Source organism: Monodelphis domestica, chromosome X (assembly GCF_027887165.1).
Source record: "Monodelphis domestica isolate mMonDom1 chromosome X, mMonDom1.pri, whole genome shotgun sequence".
NCBI lineage: Eukaryota > Metazoa > Chordata > Mammalia > Didelphimorphia > Didelphidae > Monodelphis > Monodelphis domestica.
The window spans coordinates 77,010,415-77,027,499 of NC_077235.1; the positions used below are offsets into that span (position 1 = coordinate 77,010,415).

Sequence of the window (17,085 nt, forward strand, 5' to 3'; positions counted from 1 at the left end):
CTTCTCCCCTCTAGCCTGGCTTCTGGGAAATGGGTCTGCATCGTGGTCATTTAGCCCTTAACTATCATCTAATGCAACCCATTTTACAAATGAGCAAGCAATGGCTTACCTACCCAAGGTGAGTCTTGGGGAACAGCAGAATTAAGATGGCAATGAAGGCCATTGACTCCAAATGAGTATTCTGCTATCCCACAAGCCCTCTTTTAGTCTCTGGAATGGAATGGCAATAATAATGGAAAACCCCCTGACCTTCCGTTTTAGAGTCAATACTAGGTATTTGTTGGAAGGAAGCAGAGAGGTAAGGGCTGGGCAGTTAGAGTTAAGTGACTTGCCCAGGGTCACCCAGCTGGGAATTGTCTGAGGTCAGATTGGAACCCAGGACCTCTGTCTCTAGGCCTGGTGCTCTGTTCACTGAGCCACCTTGATCTCCTCTGGTAATAATAATCCCCATCTCTAGGGGACATTAAGACTTCCAAAGCACTTTCTTCATGACCACTCTATGAATATCATAACGTGTACTTTACAGATGGGGAAACTGGAGTGAAGAGGTAAGAGACTGGTCCAAGGTCACACAGTAAGTGGAAGAGCTAGGTTTTGAACTCAGCCCTCTGACATTAAACCCAGAACCCTTTCTAGATCTTCAGGGTGGCCTGGTGTCAATAGTTACAGTTACCCACTTTCCTTTAGTGATTTACAACAGCCCCATGAACTATGTGGCACAAATGGTATTATGCCCATTTTACAGATGAGGACCCTGAGGCTTGGATAAGTGTTTTGCTCAAATTCAACACCTTCTGAAGTCAGGCAATGTGCCTTCCAGTCCCCAGGGCTCCTTCTCCCAAGCTATAAAGCCTCTTGGGGACATTAGACCCTCAGGGTCATTTGGCTCCCCTTTCCCCAAGTGGATCCCAGTTCTGTGACTTCTCATCAACCACACAACTGGGCCAGAGATCGGCCTGCCACTGAGCTTTCCGCCAGAGACCATCTCCCGCATTACCCCAGCCTAGAAATCTCATACTCCCTGGGTGGGACCAGACCTTGGAAGGTCACTTTGGTCTCTCCCTTGCCTCAGACCATACTAATTGAAAGCCTGGGCTAGCAGAAAAGTATTAGAGGTACAGGTAGAAGGACCGAGTTCAAATCCCAGCCCTCTCTAAAGTATGTGATCTTGGGCAAGTCATTTCCCCCACCAGGCCCCAATTCCTTCCTCTGTAGAAGGAAGGGGTTGGATGAGCTGGCTTCTGAGGTCTCTTCCAGCTCTATAGAGGTCCAACACCTTGTGTGTCACCTTGGATAAGTCATTCTCCCTGGTCTCAGTTTCCCCCTCTGTAAAAAGAGGGAGTTGAGCTTGCGAGGCCCTGAGGTACTGAGGCTCTACAGTCCTGAGATTCAGTGTGTCCACTGTTCAGTAGGGATAGTGACAAACATGCTGTCTAGCTGCCCTGGTTGCTGAGAGAACAGCCCTTTGCCAACCCTAAGGAGCTGGCCAGGATTCTTGACCTGGGTTGGGGACCACCACTGGTGCCCTTTTCCCTGGCCTTTGGTTTCCTTTGTGGGCTGATGGGTTTCTTTTTGTCTGTCTAGACTGTCCTCAGTCTAGACTCAGCCACCAAGGGAGGGGCCCGGGACCCGAGGGAGTTCACCCCCTGCACCCCACTGCAGAAGGGGAAGCTGTAGTTCCTTTTCAGCCTGTCTGTCTCCCCTCAGGGCGGCTGCTGGTTTCCTGGAGCCGGGCAAGGACCGAATAGGGAACATCTACCATAAGGCTGTGTACAAGGAGTACTCGGACAGCTCGTACACCACTGAGGTGCCCAGGCCCGCCTGGCTGGGCTTCCTGGGCCCCGTGCTGCGGGGGGAAGTAGGGGACGTCATCCTGGTTCACCTGAAGAACTTCGCCAGGCGCCCCTATACCATCCACCCCCACGGCGTCTTCTATGAGAAGGACTCAGAAGGTCAGCCAGCACGCCGTGTCCTTCCCGGGCCGGGCCTCTGGGCCAGCTTCTCTCTTCCTGGGCCGAGGGAGTCTGGAGGGCCTTTGGAGGACCCTTCTAGGCCACTAGTTAGAAGGCCCGAATTCAAGGCCTGCTGCTGCTGCTGCTGCCAAAGTACTAGGTCATCACAGTCAGTCCTGACCCCTCTAGGCCTCAGTGGCCTCCTCTGTAAAACGGGGCCAATAAGCAGTGTCTGGCTTACATCGAGGGTCAAATGCTGGGATCTGTGGGAGAGACGGGAAGCAGAATGGGACTCAAGAGGTCATCTTGTCCCACAAGCTCATTTGTTTCAACCCCTTCCCCCCATCTTCGACTCAGTACTGTGTATTGGTTCCAAGGCTGGGCCATGGGAGTTCAGTGACTTGTCCAGGGTCACACAGCTAAGAAGTGTCCGAGGCCACATTTGGACCTCTGGGGCTGGCTCTCAGTCCACTGTCTCAAATGAGGATGCTTTGATTGCGAATTCAGCCTTCTTTCCATTCGAAATGTAATAGCTGGCCCATTGCTCTTAGCAATTTGGCCCTTAAGAGTTCTTGGTAACTGAGCACTGGACCTTCTCCCCAGGGGGAACTGAGGCATGGGGCAGAACAGGGCAGCAGCTCCCTGGGGTTGGCTAGTTTTCCCTGCCGCTGCCTCCCAGATCCCAGAATCCCTCTTCCCCGCCTCTGGTGCCAGCTACTTCCCCGATTTCTGGTGCTCCCTCATCTTGAACTTCTCCTGTTTACCAGGTTCCTTGTACCCGGATGGCACCTCTGGGAGGCTGAAAGCAGATGATGCTGTCCCCTCTGGAGGGAGCCACACCTATAACTGGACTATACCTGAGGGCCATGCACCCACCCACGCTGACCCTGCTTGCCTCACCTGGATCTACCACTCCCACGTGGATGCTCCCCGAGACATTGCCTCTGGCCTCATTGGGCCTCTCATCACCTGCAAAAGAGGTGCCATGTCCTGGGGGGGCAGGAAGGAGGGGTCCGGGGATCACATGAGCTCTTGGCACAGGGAAGTCCCCACTGGTGCTGGTCCCTCAAAGGGGACACCGGCTTCTCCTCTGCTCGTGGCCACTGGCAAGCAGCAGCTAAAAGTGGAGTCAGGCAGCATCGGGGAAGGTGTTTGAGGTTGACATTGCTACCATGGCAGGAGAGGGAACCGCGCGAGCCAGCCTTCTCGTGGGACAGCGAGGTGGCTTTGGGGTGGCTCTCCCAGGGCCTTTGCTCCCTGGGGAACTCTAATCTGCTAGGCTGGGCTGGAGCGGCCCAGACAGCAGGGACAGGCTAGGGGCCGATGACTCAATGTCACCACGTTGTTGACCATCTGAGTCACGGGGATTGCCTTCCTCCATCTTTTCATTCTTCTGCTATCATCTTCTTCCTCCTGGCCTGCCTTGGAAAGCTCCTGGTGATAGGTAGGTGGGTGTGCTCAGGGTGGTGGCTGCCCAGCCAGGCTGTGGCTGATTTGGGGGGAGGAGGTTAAGGCTTTGGTGGGATCTGGGGCTTGGCCAGAGTTCCATATGTGATGGGAGTTAGAAGGGTTGAGGCTGTGGTCAAGTGGGGCCTTCTGTGATCCCGGTATGGCCAGGGCTGGGTCTTGGCCATGCCCGGAATGGGGCAAACTCTTTCCCTTTTAGTGGAAGCGCCACGGCAGAAGGTCATACACCCTTCTGGCCATTGCCATTGGCCAAGCCTACTTGGCCTCCCTTCTTTCCTCTTGGGATGTTTCCTCGGTTTCCTCTCCTGGGCATGCCCTTTATCAACGTCTGGCCTCCTCACTTCCTGTGTCCAGGGACCCTGGCTGGAAGCTCCCCTCCAAGGCGACAGGATGTGGACCGAGACTTCTTCCTGCTCTTCAGCGTGGTGGATGAAAACTTGAGCTGGTTCCTGGAGGAGAACATTGCCTCCTTCTGTAAGGACCCTGCCTCGGTGGACAGAGAGGACGAGACTTTCCTGGCATCCAACAAGATGCACGGTGAGCCTGCTAAGCGGAGGCTGGGCTCCCACCCCTGCTTCTGGTCCATAGTCATGCCTTTCCTGGACCCGATTAGGTCTGCTTCTCTGGGCCCATCCCTAAAACAGGGGGCTTGATAGAAGCCCAGCACATTGGAGGAAACGAGGACTTCACAGGTGTCATACGGAGCGGCAAGGAGAGTGTTGGGCTTGGAGCCAGATGACTTGGGTTCAAATTCAGCTCTGTGACCCTTGTGTCCTTGGGGAAGTCCCTCTGTCTCCCCAGGCCTCAGTTTTCTCCTCTGTAAGAAGAGGGGAGTTGGGCGGGATCCTCTTCATGGGCCCTTCCTGTCCTAATGTTCCTCCATCCTGTGACTTTTGCAGCAATCAATGGCTTCGTCTTTGGGAACCTGCCTGAGCTGAGCATGTGTGCCGGGGAACATGTGGCCTGGCATTTGTTTGGCATGGGCAATGAGGTGGATGTGCACACGGCCTTCTTCCCTGGGCAGGTGCTGACAGTCCAGGGCCACCACACGGATGTGGCCTCCCTCTTCCCAGCCACATTCGTGGTTGCCCAGATGGTCCCTCGGGTGCCCGGCACATGGCTGCTCAGCTGTCAAGTAAACAGCCACCTGAGAGGTATGCTCTTGGGGAGCTCCTGGCCCCTGGGGGAAGGAAAGAGGGAGGAGCTTCGGACCAGGCCTGGCCACACGGGGCTCCCAAAGACCCAGGTAAGATGGGCTCAGGGCTCCCCTCCCTGTCCACCATGACCTCCCTTCTCCAGATGGCATGCAGGCACTGTATGAGGTCAAGCCATGCTCCATGACCCCACCACAAGCCTCACTCCCGGGCCGAGTCCGACAGTACTTCATTGGGGCTTCGGAAGAAAGCTGGGACTATGGGCCCACAAGGCGAGATGGAAGGACTGGGAAGAGTCTTCAGGAGCCAGGCAGGTAAGAGGCCGTCCTCCAAACTGGGACTGCATCCGTGTCTCTGTCTCTCCTCTTTCTCTTTCTTTCCCTTTCTTGTTCTTTCTCTCCCTCATTGTCTCATTTTTTGGTAACTTTCTCCTCTTTCTCGTCTCTCGTCTCTCTCTTTTTCTCTTGGTCGTTTTCTCTTTCTCTCTTTATTCTCTTTCTTTTTCTCCCTCTCTTGTTCTTTCTCTCTGTCTCCTCTTTCTCTTTTCTTTTTACTTTTCTCTTATTGCTTTCACTTTTTCTTTCTCTTTCTGTCTCCTTTCTCTTTCTTTCTTTCTTTCCCTCTTTCTGTCTCATTCTTTCTCACCGTCTCTCTCCTTTCTCTCTCTCTCCGCTTTATTTTTTCTCCTATCTTTTTTCTCTTTCTTCTTTCTTGTTTTTTCCTCTTTATTTCTCTCTCTGTGTGTCTCTCTTGTTCTCTGTCTGTATTCTGTTTCTCTCTCCTTTCTCTCTCCCCCCCCACCCTCCCCCCCAAGTTCATTCAGCAAATCTCTGAGCTGTTCTTAAACACCATCTGGCTGCGAGGTAACACAGTGTGTAAGTCTTGCTACCATGGGCCCAAGAGCATGACGAGCTAAGCCCTAGAGCCTTTCCGTACTTAGGAAGTTCCCTCACAGTGGTTGAAGCAAGGCATTCTAGCTTTGGAGACAAGGGATCAGGTTCAAATCCTACTAGTTGGGTGACTTGGAGCAAGTCATTTTTGCTCTCTGGGCCTCAGTTTCCTCATCTGAAAAATGAAGTGATAGCATTAGATGATTTCTGAGGTCCTTTTAGAGCAGTGTTGGCAGAACAAGTTTGGGGGCCCAGAGGGCAAATTCAAGCTGTCTGTGAACCCCAGAATTACCAGAGAGAGCTGAGGGAGAAAGTGTTCACTTTGGGTGGCTGGGCAGAGGGGTGGAGCAAGCAAAAGTGTCCCTAGGCGCTGGGAAGAAGGAGAACAGAGTAGTTCTCTGAGTGCCGGCTCTGCATGTGTGCTACGTCTTTGCCAACAAGGTTCTAGAGGGTGTGACCTGCAGCAGGTTACCTAACCTGCTCTTCTTTAAAAAGATGGGGTGGCACTAGGTGGCCTCTGAGGTCCTTTTGCAGCTTTAAATCTCAGATCCCAAGTGTGACCCTGAGTAAGTCCCTTCTCCTCTCTGGGCCTCAGTTTTCCCCTCTGTAAAGAGAGTAGGTGGCACTAGGTGGCCTCTGAAGTCCTCTTCCAATTTCAGATCATAAGTGTGACCCTGGATAAGTCACTTTTCCTCCTAGGCCTCAGTTTCCCCCTCTGTAGAAAGACGGAGTGGCACTTAGTGGTCTGTGAGGTCCTTTTCCAGCTTTAGATCTCAGATCCCAAGCATGTACCCAGCAAATTGTAGAAATAGTTGCTTGGCCCAGGGCCTCAGCCTGGAGGAGGTGGGGAAGCCAGATAAGAACAGGACAGGGGACAAAGAGGAAGCCTGGGCTTGCGTGTTCTCTCCAGTGTCCTGGCAGGATGGAGGAGGAGGAGGAGGTTAGAGCACCTAACCTTGGATGGAGGAGCCCTCCGACTCTGTCCAAGGTTGGGAGAGGCTGAAGGAGAAACCTCAGGCCTCCTCTTCCAGCTCGATCTCATGGCCAGGAGATAGGAAACGGAGGGAGGGATTGGGAACAGGCAGTATTTCAGAGCAGATAGCCTTGGAATTGGGAAGAAAGACTTGGGTTCAAGTACTGCCTCTGATGTATATTGGTCATGTGACTCTGGGCAAGTCACTTGAACTCTTGGTGATCAGGCTGTGAGCTACAGAAGGGCACCCTTCTGCTTCGAGGGAGGGAGTTTCCACACTGGGAGTTACCCGCACTAATGTAAGTTGCTGGTGCTTGGACACACACAGACGCACAGTTATTGATACTTGGGGTACCTCTGAGGAGAAGCCTCCCACTAGGAAGTGTCTTGCCACAAGGCATCTTGGTGTCCTGGACTGGGAGCTAAAAGGCCGAGGTATGGCTTATAGTGAAATGACTCAGTGCTTCCTCTGGGTCCAATCTGGAGCAGGAGAACTCGTCAGCAGACCTGAGGCGGAATTCTGGCTGCCATGCTTACTGACTATGTGACCTTGGGTGAGTCACTTCATCTCTAGAAAATTAAGATGAGAGTCCATGAGAGCTGGCTGCTTTGCAGGTGAAATTCTGTGTTCTGGGTCAGAGGGCTTGCCAGTCTTAATGAGCTCATTTTACAAGTGGGGATGCTGGGGGACTTGCTGCGCCCAAGGTCACTCAGTCAGTACTATTGGAGCTGGGTCTCCATACTAAATCTGGCACTCGCTTAATGCCCCAGAATTCCAGAGGACAGAGAACCTGTATTTGCGGCAGTGTTGAGATGCCTAAGGGAGTGTCCTCACACTTTGGGCCAGGCTGCCTGCCCCACTGCCCCCCCCCCCCCCCCGTGGTTTCCATTTTTGATCTTTTTCCATGTCTGATGAAAGAATTTGTATGTTTTTCCATCTCTGCTATTTCCCCCGCATGGACCCCCCGCCCTGGGCCCCATATCAACAAACAAACCCAAATACATGGAGTGAGAACAGGTGGACACAATTGGCATCATGTGACTACAAATGCCTCTTTCCATACCTAGAACTCATAGCCTCGCTGCTTAATCAAGGGTCTTCTGAAGTCATGACTGGTCTCTGAACTGATCATAGGAACATTACCTTGTAGCCCTGGGCCCCCAGAGCCACTGGATCCAGCCCCCTCATTTTTTAAAGGAGAAAATGAAGACCCAGAGAGTTCAGGAAGTGACTAGCTCAAGGTCACACAGCTCGTTAATGTCTGAGGCCAGATTTGAAGCCAGGTCTTCCTGATACATGGCCCTGCTTGCTTCTGGGCAATAATGACACATTCCATTCATGTACTGGTTTGTTCAAGCATTCCCCAGTCAATGGGGACCCATTTTCCTTCCATTTCTTTGCTACTGCAGAAAGTAGTAGGATAAGTATTTTTCTACATGGGGCTTTCCCCTCAGTTTTGGGGTCCATGCAGAACAGTGGTGCCAACAGTTTGCACAGTCCAGTGACTTTTGGAATTGGGCCTCACACTCAAGTTCCAGGGTATCCCATTTCTGTTGCTTCTTCCAGTCATGTGTGTGAAGGCCTGGGACGCTCAAGAGGGGTAGGTGATGGTGAGTGAAATATTCATGTAACAATTGGGTCCTCCTGCCCTAGTAACTCGGAAAAGTTCTTCCAGAAGAATGCCAGGAGGATTGGAGGCAGTTACTGGAAAGTTCGCTACATCCAATACACTGATGAGACATTCCAGACAAAGCTGCCACGGTCTGAGGAAACCTTTCACCTGGGCATCATGGGTGAGCCTCACTTGGGTACAGGTAGGGCCAGAGCAGGACAGAGAACTGAAGACAATGGGTCACTCTGTCTAGTGAGGCCTATCCTGATGTTCTTCCTGTGTCCCCAGGGGGGCTGCTGCAGATACAGTAGGAGATGGATAATAGTAATAGCCTCCTGTCGACCAGGCACTGGGAATCAAAAGACAAAGACTGAGATATGCTCGGCTTTGAATCAATTGAGCAGCACTTAATAAGTATCTAATGTGTACCAGGCACCGTACACCCCAAACAGGGGCCTCCTTCCTTCCCTTCTTGTTCCTGCTTGCGTCTTCCCTTTCCCCTTCTTTTTTTAGCCCTTCTCTCTTCTCCCCCACCCAGGGCCAGTAATCAAGGCTGAGGTGGGCGACACCATCGAGGTCGTGTTCTACAATCGAGCCTCACGGCCGTTCAGTATACAACCCCACGGTGTCTTCTACGACAAGGACTACGAGGGCACCGTGTACAATGATGGTCAGTCAGTTCCTGGGCACTGGCTTTCTTCCCTTAGGCAGGCTGCTTCTCCTAAGAGCTCCAATTGACAACTCCATTGCCTTATGGGCAGATGTTTACTCATTGACATACCAAATGGCTCTCATGATCCTCTTACCCGAAGTAAATCGTTTTTTAACCTTTCCCTGGTTCTAAGGCAGAAGAGTGGTAAGGGCTGGGCAATGGGGCTCAAGTGACTTGCCCAGGGTCACCCAGCTAGGAAGTGTCTGAGGCCAGATTAGAACCCAGGACCTCTCATCTCTAGACTTGGGATAATGCTTCTTGCCTGGGGCCTTAGAAGTGGTCATTGTGGAGGCCCCAGTTGTAGAGATTTATTTTTCCCCATCATTCTTCATTTTGAGTCAGCATGGTACCAGAGGACAGAGTTCTGGCTTTAGACTCAGAGGCCTTGAGTTCAAATCCCACCTACTTGACTTTGGGCAAATGACTCCCCCTTCTTAAGTCTCAGTTTTCTCATGTGTAAAATGAAGGTTTTCTAGTAGTTCTGAGGTTCTTAAGTTGGGAAGGAGCCTGGGAACCTTAAGAATTTTGCTTGGATGATGTTAATATCACACCATAGTATAATATAGAATAATGTGTAATAAAATACATGAGCTAATAAGCCTTTATTTTATACATTTCAAAATGTGATTCTGAAAAGGGGTCCAGAGGCTTCACCAGTTCCAGAAACAGGGGTCTAGAGTCCCCTGGAGTAGATCACCTTCAAGGTCTGTTCCAGAGTGAAATCTCTGACTCCGTGATCCTATCCAGGCTCCCGTCACCATGGCCTGATTGCCCAACCCTTTGAGAAGGTCACCTACCGATGGATGGTCCCTCCTGGTGCTGGCCCCTCTCCCACAGACCCGGCCTGCCTGACCTGGATGTATTTCTCAGCTGTGGATCCCGTCAAAGACACCAACTCCGGCCTTGTGGGGCCTCTTCTGGTCTGCAAAGTGGGCTCGCTGGGGGCCGATGGCAAGCAGGTGGGACGAGGTGGAGGGGAAGCCCAGGTTGGGGTGGGTGGGCCTGAGAGGCGTTAAATATTGGAGCTACTGTGGTGCAGGGGCTGGTGTGGGGCAGGGTGAACTGGCTGTGGGTTCTCCTTTCCAGGACAGAGATGGGAGAGGGTTGCAGGACTCTTCCACCATTTTCCCAAGTTGCTGACTCACAGATAACAATCTTGGGCATCTGTGGGATTCCTTTGTTCTCAAGAGTGCCCCAAGCTTCTCCTCTTCCTTATTTCTATCAGTGACTGTTGCTGGGCATTCCTGTTTCCTGCCCCTATCCATGAATCCTGTCCCATCTCATTCCTCAGTTTCCTCTTCAAATAAATTTTAACCCTTACCTTCTATTTTAGGAGTGATGCTACGTAAGGCAGAAGAGCACTAAGGGCTAAGGGTTAAGTGACTAGTCCAGGGTCACACTGCTAGGGTCCCTCTTCCTCTTAATCCATGGCCCTCTCTGTCTTTTCTCCCTTAGCCTACCCCTCTCCCCTGGGCACAGTTTAAGCTTCACTCTTCTGAGCTAGCTTTGTCTGTCTTTGGGTGCTGTTTCTGGGCCCTGGGGTTGGGGAAATGGACTGGGAACCTCCAGAAATCCCTGGCCCTGGCCCCTAGCACATGGACTCATTGTTCAGAGATATGGTTGGCTGCCATATTGATTATGGTCCTGGATTTGGGAAGACTTGAGTTTGACTTCTGCTTCAGCTGCTTGGGCAAGGCAATCCTGTGCCTTCCTTGGGTCTCAATTTTCTCCAAAGTGAGGGGGTTGGACTAAGTAATAATGATGATAATAGCAAGCATTTTGGAACATGGGAAGGTTTATAGAGCTCTTTATGTTTCTTATTTCATGGGATCCCCACATAGCCTTATGTAATATGTGCGATAATTATCCCCATTTTACAGATGAGAACACTGAGCCAAAGAAATGTTAAGTGACTTGTTCAGGGTCACACAGCTAGGAACTGAGGCAGGATTTGAACTGGGCTCTAAGCTTGGCCGTCTATCCACTACAGCACCGAGTTCAATGACCTCTAAGTTTCCTTCCAGCTCTAGGCCTATGACCCATGATCCTCTCTTCTCTCCCTGGGGCCTGCAGAAAGGTGTGGACAAAGAATTCTTTCTTCTCTTTACTGTCTTCGATGAGAACGACAGTTGGTACAGCAACATCAACAAGGATGCCGCCATGTTGGATCAAAGTCTCCTCTTAGAAGATGACCAGAGCTTCCTAGACTCCAATAAGATGCACGGTAAGGGTCCTGCTAGGTGGGCTATTTCATCTGCCCTCCCCACTTCCTGTATCTCTCCAATCATCAGCCCTCCAGGCCTTCTCCTGACTGGTCCAGGGTTCGATAAGGCAACTTGGGCCAAGGCAGGGCCTTTCCTGAGTAATTCAATTCAGTGTTCCCAAGCCTGGGCAGCTGAGAAGGAGTTGGATGGGCCCTGAACTGTGTCTGAAAAACACTTCTCCTGTCCCCTTGCAAACCCTGGCCATCTCCAGTCTCTACTGAAAGGGATAGGAGCCTCAGTTTGACTTTGAGAGAGAATGCTGCATAGGGGCTAGAGAGCTTGGGTTAACTCCTTCCTCAGATGCTAATTTGGCTATGCAATCTTGAGCTTGTGGCCTAACTTCTCTGAGCCTTGGACAACTCTAGGTGCAATAAACAAGCTTTGTTCAGTGTTGGGGGAGTTCAAATCCAGCCTCGGAACATTTACAAGCTATGAGACCCTGGGCCAGTCACTTGACCTCTGCTTGCCTTTGTTTTCTCATCTGTAAAATGGGGATAATTGTAATCTACTTCCCAGGGTGTTTGGGAGGATCAAATGAGATGAGTACAAAGCACTTAGCAGAGAGCCTGGTAGAAAAGTTAGCTATGATTGTTTGTCTTCTTCCCATGCCACTCCCTATAAGCACCTATTGCCCTAAGTGTCACTGTCCCCAATTGGGCACAGCCTCCAGCTTGGCCATCCTTCTTGGTAAAAACAGGAAACAGCTCAGGCCCCAAGCTTAGACCAAGCCAGACACCTACTTGGCCTCTCCTCTCATCCAGAGCGCACCATCATTTCCACAGCAATGCCACAAGACTGCCGAGGGAAACTGGGTTGGCAGCACTGCTTGGACCCCAAGGACAAAGACTGAGGCACACACTCTCCTCTTTCTTTTTTGTAAATAGAAATCCCTAACCCTCTCCCTTCCAATCCATGTCAAGTATCAGCTCTGAGGCAGCAGGGCAGTAAGGGCTGGGCAATGTGGGGTAAGTGACCTGCCCAGGGTCACCCTGCTACGAAGTGTTTAAGGCCACATTGGAACCCAGGACCTCCCATCTCTATACCTGGTGCTCTATCCACTGAACCACCCAGCTACCTCCATTGCTCTCCTCTTAGTGGACAGGTGGAGAACTTTTGTAAAGAAATAAAAGTTAGTCTGGCAGGACTATATTTTTAAAATAAGGGTTTGCTGGGTTGCTCAGTGGATAGAGCACCGGGCCTAGAGACAGGAGGTCCTGAGTTCAAATGTGGCCTCGGACAAGTCACTTATCCTTCATTGCCCAGCCCTTACTGCTCTTTTGTCTTAGCATTGATACTAAGAGGGGCAGCTGGGTAGCTCAGTGGATAGGGAATCAAGCCTAGAGACAGGAGGTCCTGGGTTCAAATGTGGACTCAGGTATTTCCTAGCTGGGTAATCCTGGGCAAGTCTCTTAGTCCCCTTTGTCCAGCCCTTTTGGGTCCCTTCTGCCTCAGAACCAACGCTTAGTATGGCTTTCAAGTCCCATCAGGGCTCTTACACAAGAAAATAAAGCTTTATGGATTCCGCTCGGAGGCTCCCCTCTCTCCCCACCCCCACCGGATTCGCCCCCCCAATGGGCCCTGAAAGCCCGGCGGTCTTTCCCATCGGCCATCTGCCCCCATCTCCCCAGGGGAAGGGAGTGGGATTCACTGGGTGTTCCCTGGTCCCCAGCGCGCGCTCCCGGCCCTCGGGCACCCTTTCTCCCCTTTCTGGGGTCCCCCGTTCTCCCAAGTGGCCTGGGCGCCCCAGCCCGGAAGGCCTTGGCTCGCTTTGTTTGCTTTCCGCTCCTTCCGGTCTCGCTCTGGTTCTCTGCTATCCTTTAAAGCCTCCTGACCGTGACTCGGCAATCCTGGCTGCGTCTGGGGCCTAGGCGGCCTCTGCAGGCAGCAGGGGGCAGTGTGGCCAGTGGAAAAACCCACTCCTTTCAGAGAAATTTCTGGAAGAGCCCCCCCCCCACCCCCACCCCCGGCTTTTTATTCAGTCTCTCTGCAAGTAAATTTCCTGGGCTAGGGAGGAGAGGCCGCCCCCTCCCCCGCCGTAAAACGGCCGAGCGGCTGCCATTTCCCTGGGCCCGAGCCAGACCCCGCCCCTCAGCTTTCCGAAATGTCGGGAGGACTCCATTTCCTTCTGGCTCGTCTCCGCTGCGCGGTCGCGTGCATTTCCCAAGCCCAAGCGGCAGGGGGCCAGAGAGCCCAGGGCGGAGCCCCTAGCGAGGAGACTGAATCTGGGGGGCTGACGTGACGCACGTAGGATCCGAGTGTAAAACTGGAGGTCCTGCTTACTCATTTTACAGAGAAGGAAACCGAGGCAGAGGGGCTCGTCTGGGTTCAACAGTGGATTGTAGATTTCAGGCTAGAAAGGAACGCTGGGGCTATCTAGCCCAGCCCCCTTTTTCCAGCTCAGTAAGGTCCTCTGCAACTCCGAGGTGGATGATCTTGTCACCCCCCCCCCCCCGTGGCTCAGTTTACCTTAGGGATCCACTGAAGTTCTTTAAAAAAACCCCACAATATGTATGGGTTTCAAGGCAGAAGAGCTGTAACAGTGAGGCAATGGGGGTCAAGTGACTTGTCCAGAGTCACTCAGCTAGGAAATGTATTAGATAGTATTATTATAAAAAAAAAATAACCACCACCTTCCCTTTCATCTTAGAATCAACATAGTGTTAAGAGTTAGGCAGTGGAGGTGAAGTGACTTGCCCAGGGTCACACCTCTAGGAAGTATGTGAGGCCTGATTGAAACCTAGGACCTCCTGTCTCTGGGCCTGGCTCTCAATCCACTGAGCCATCCAGCCACCCCCTGCCTCAGTGTTCTTAGATGTAAAATGGGTACAATAATATTGCTTGTATTTCATGAGCATCAAAATAATAGTGTCTTTTTTCTAACCCCTCATCTTCCATCTTGGAGTCAATACTGTATATTGGCTCCAAGGCAGAAGAGTGTTCAGGGCTGGGCAATGGGGGGTCAAGTGACTTGCCCAGGGTCACACAGCTGGGAAGTGTCTGAGGCCAAATTTGAACCTAGGACCTCCCATCTCTAGGACTGGCTCTCAATCCACTGAGCTACACAGCTGCCCCCTAAGAATAGTGTCTTAAAGAGCACTTTGCACGTAGTAGGACCATAAGAAATGCTAGTTGTTGGTATAATTATTTAGGTGAATTCTCTGAAAGGGTCATTTATGGTGTCAGAGAGCTAGCCAGCCCAGAGGAAACAGGGCTTGAGTTCAAAATAGGCTTGAGAGATTATCCAGCATTGTGACTGTAGATAAGTCACTCAACTACTCTTTGCCTCAGTGTTCTTGGGTATAAAATGGGTAGGTCAGGAGCATGAAATGCAATTATATCGGTAAATATTACACCGGGCACATAGTGGGAGCACAATGTTGCTAATAGTCCATATAATGGCATAGGAGAATACTCAGAAAAGGACAGTCATGGTGTCAGGGAACTAGCAAGGTAAGTGCAGAGAGAGCTAAGCTGGGAGTAAACAAGACTTGAGTTCAAAACAGGCTGGAGAACTTTCTACTTTAATGATCTTAGATAAGCCACTTAGGTACTCTTTGCCTCAGTGTTTTTAGGTGGAAAATGGGTACTGGCTCATAGTAGGTAGTATGTGGTTACTCATTAGTGTCATTATATGGGAAAATTCCATTTGTTCTCCATTTCATTTTGTGGGTAGTTAGGGGGAAGATGGGGCCCACGAAGGCTTGGCATCAAAAGAGCCCCAAGACTCTTAGATTGTGTGCATGGAGAAATCATTTAATCTGTCTTTGCCTTAGTGTTCTGGAGTAGAAAATGGGTGTAATGATATTTCCCAGAACTCCCAAATTTGCTGTGAGGCTGAAAAGGGATGATATTTATAAAAACATACACAGTACAGTGACCAGCACATAGTAGGTGCTTAATAAAGTGTAGTTGTATAGTTTTCTGGGAGAATTATCTGAAAAGGACCTTTATTGTGTCAGGGCACTGGCCAGGTGAATGCTTGCCTCCAGAATGATACCTGAAACCCAGAAGTTTTGAGTTCAGAATTGGCCAGAGACAATTTCTGTCTTGGTGACCTTAGATAAGCCACTCAACTAGTCTTTGGCTTAGGGTTTTGACTGTAAATTTGGTATAATAGTATTACCTAACTATTAATTTTGTTGTAAGGATCCAATGGCACATAGTAGGGGCTTAATAAAACGTAGTATAATGTTCTGGGAGAATTATCTGAAAAGGACCTTTATTGTGAATGGAGCTAGGCAGGTGAGTTCTTGCTACCAAAATGAAACTGGAAACCCAGAAGTTTTGAGTTCAAAATTGGCCCAAGACAATTTCTATCTTAGTGACCTTAGACAAGTCACTCAACTAGACCTCTCTGTTCTGCCTTGGAACCAAGGCACATTACTGATTCTAAGACAGAAAGTGAGGGTTAAAGAAAAAATTGGTCAGAGACACTCTCTACCTTAGTGCCTAGCTACTCTTTGCTTCAGTGTTCTATGGTGTAAAATGGGCTCAATAGTATTTTATATAAGTCCAGAGGTCATGAGAATATTTCTAAGAAGTACATAGCACAGTGTGGTAATAAGTGTGAGCTATTATTCTAATTCTGTAGGACAAATCACCTGAATGGGCATTCACTGTGAATCCTGTGTTGTTAGTGATGCTAGGCATCAGTCATAGCCTCCTTCTGAGGTGGCAGGTTGGGTGGGTCAGGAAGGTCTAAGCTGCTGTTGACACTCACTCTGTTTTCATCCTTATCTCCCCTTTGGTTGTTTTTTTCTTCAGCCATTAATGGTTTCACCTTCTCGAACTTGCCTGCGTTAGCTATGTGCCAGGGGGACACAGTTGCCTGGCATTTCCTCAGCCTGGGCACTGAGACCGACGTTCACGGAGCCACATTCGAGGGTCACACCATCCAGATGATGGGCATGAGAAAGGCTTCAGCTTCCCTCTTCCCTCACACCTTTGCTACAGCCCTCATGCAGCCAGACACTCCAGGTAAGGTCTATGGCCCACTTCAAGCTCATGGGAATTGGACTTGACTACACTGGCAGCCTGAGGGGCCTCTTTCTTTTCTAAGACCTTCTGTCTTAAAATCAATGCTGTGTATCGGTTCCAAGACAGAAGAGTAGTGGTGGTAGGGGCTAGGCAATGGCGGTGAAGTGACTTGCCCAGGGTGATACAGTTAGGCAGGGCCTCACCTCCCTGCCACCTACCAAGTGTCCAGCTTAGAGGATCCCCCAACCACCCCTAGCACTGCCAGAAGCTGCCTGCCCCCTCAGGTTTCTGGGTGCCTCTGCCCTGCCTGGATCTAAAGAACTAATTAGGAAGCAAGATGGCCTGGGGCCCCAGGAGTGTGCCACGGGGCCTCTCTGCCTCTCGATTGCCCTCTTTGTGTGGCCCCACACCTGGGTACCAGCACTCAGTCCATATACCAGGACGCATGGGTGGCTCTCGGCTCCTTTTGCTCTGGATGCTCTCCTTGGTGATTTCCCCAGCTCTCATGGATTCAATTAGCAGCTCAGTGCTGATGCTTCTCAGTTCGACTTATTCAGTCCTCACCTTTTGGCTACCCCTCTGAGTTGCCATTCTCCAGCTGCCTATTGGACAGCTCAACTAGATACCCCACGGGCAGCAGAAATTCCCTTTGTCATTACCTTTGCTCCCCACTTACCTTCTCTACTGTCTCTCTCTCACTACCATATCCAAGCTGCTGCCAAAGCCCAGCAATTTTACTTTTAGGATGTGCATCCTACAAGGTCCCTCCTCGATCCTGGCACTGCCAGCTCCAAGGTGTACCCCCTTCTACCTGGACTCTGCCAATAGCTTCCCACCTCAGGGTCTCCCACTGTAATCCTCCAGCTGTAGGAGATCCCTAAAGTGCAAGTCTGACTACATCACCCTACAAACAGCAGTGGCTCCCTATTGCCCCTGGGATTAAAAAGAAAATCTAGTTTGGGTTCAGAACCCTCCATAGTCCACATACACACACTCTCCTCCCCCCTCAACTGTCTCTCTGTCTGTCTGTCTCGTCTCTCTCTCTGTCTCTTTCTTTGTCTGTCTGTCTGTCTGCCTGTCTGT

At 50.9% G+C, this 17,085-nt stretch overlaps 1 protein-coding gene across 2 annotated transcripts in view; it reads left to right on the top strand.

Moving 5' to 3' along the window:
* HEPH (hephaestin) overlaps nucleotides 1–17,085 on the top strand; it is a 60,631-nt gene that overhangs the window by 7,060 nt on the left and 36,486 nt on the right. For both annotated transcript variants that reach the window (XM_056809720.1, XM_056809719.1), the window contains 10 exons: nucleotides 1,708–1,952; nucleotides 2,720–2,932; nucleotides 3,774–3,956; nucleotides 4,319–4,573; nucleotides 4,719–4,887; nucleotides 8,091–8,230; nucleotides 8,588–8,719; nucleotides 9,509–9,720; nucleotides 10,835–10,985; nucleotides 15,790–16,002. In XM_056809720.1, the coding sequence (XP_056665698.1) occupies nucleotides 1,708–1,952; nucleotides 2,720–2,932; nucleotides 3,774–3,956; nucleotides 4,319–4,573; nucleotides 4,719–4,887; nucleotides 8,091–8,230; nucleotides 8,588–8,719; nucleotides 9,509–9,720; nucleotides 10,835–10,985; nucleotides 15,790–16,002 (1,913 nt within the window). The remainder of the gene's footprint in view (nucleotides 1–1,707; nucleotides 1,953–2,719; nucleotides 2,933–3,773; nucleotides 3,957–4,318; nucleotides 4,574–4,718; nucleotides 4,888–8,090; nucleotides 8,231–8,587; nucleotides 8,720–9,508; nucleotides 9,721–10,834; nucleotides 10,986–15,789; nucleotides 16,003–17,085) is intronic.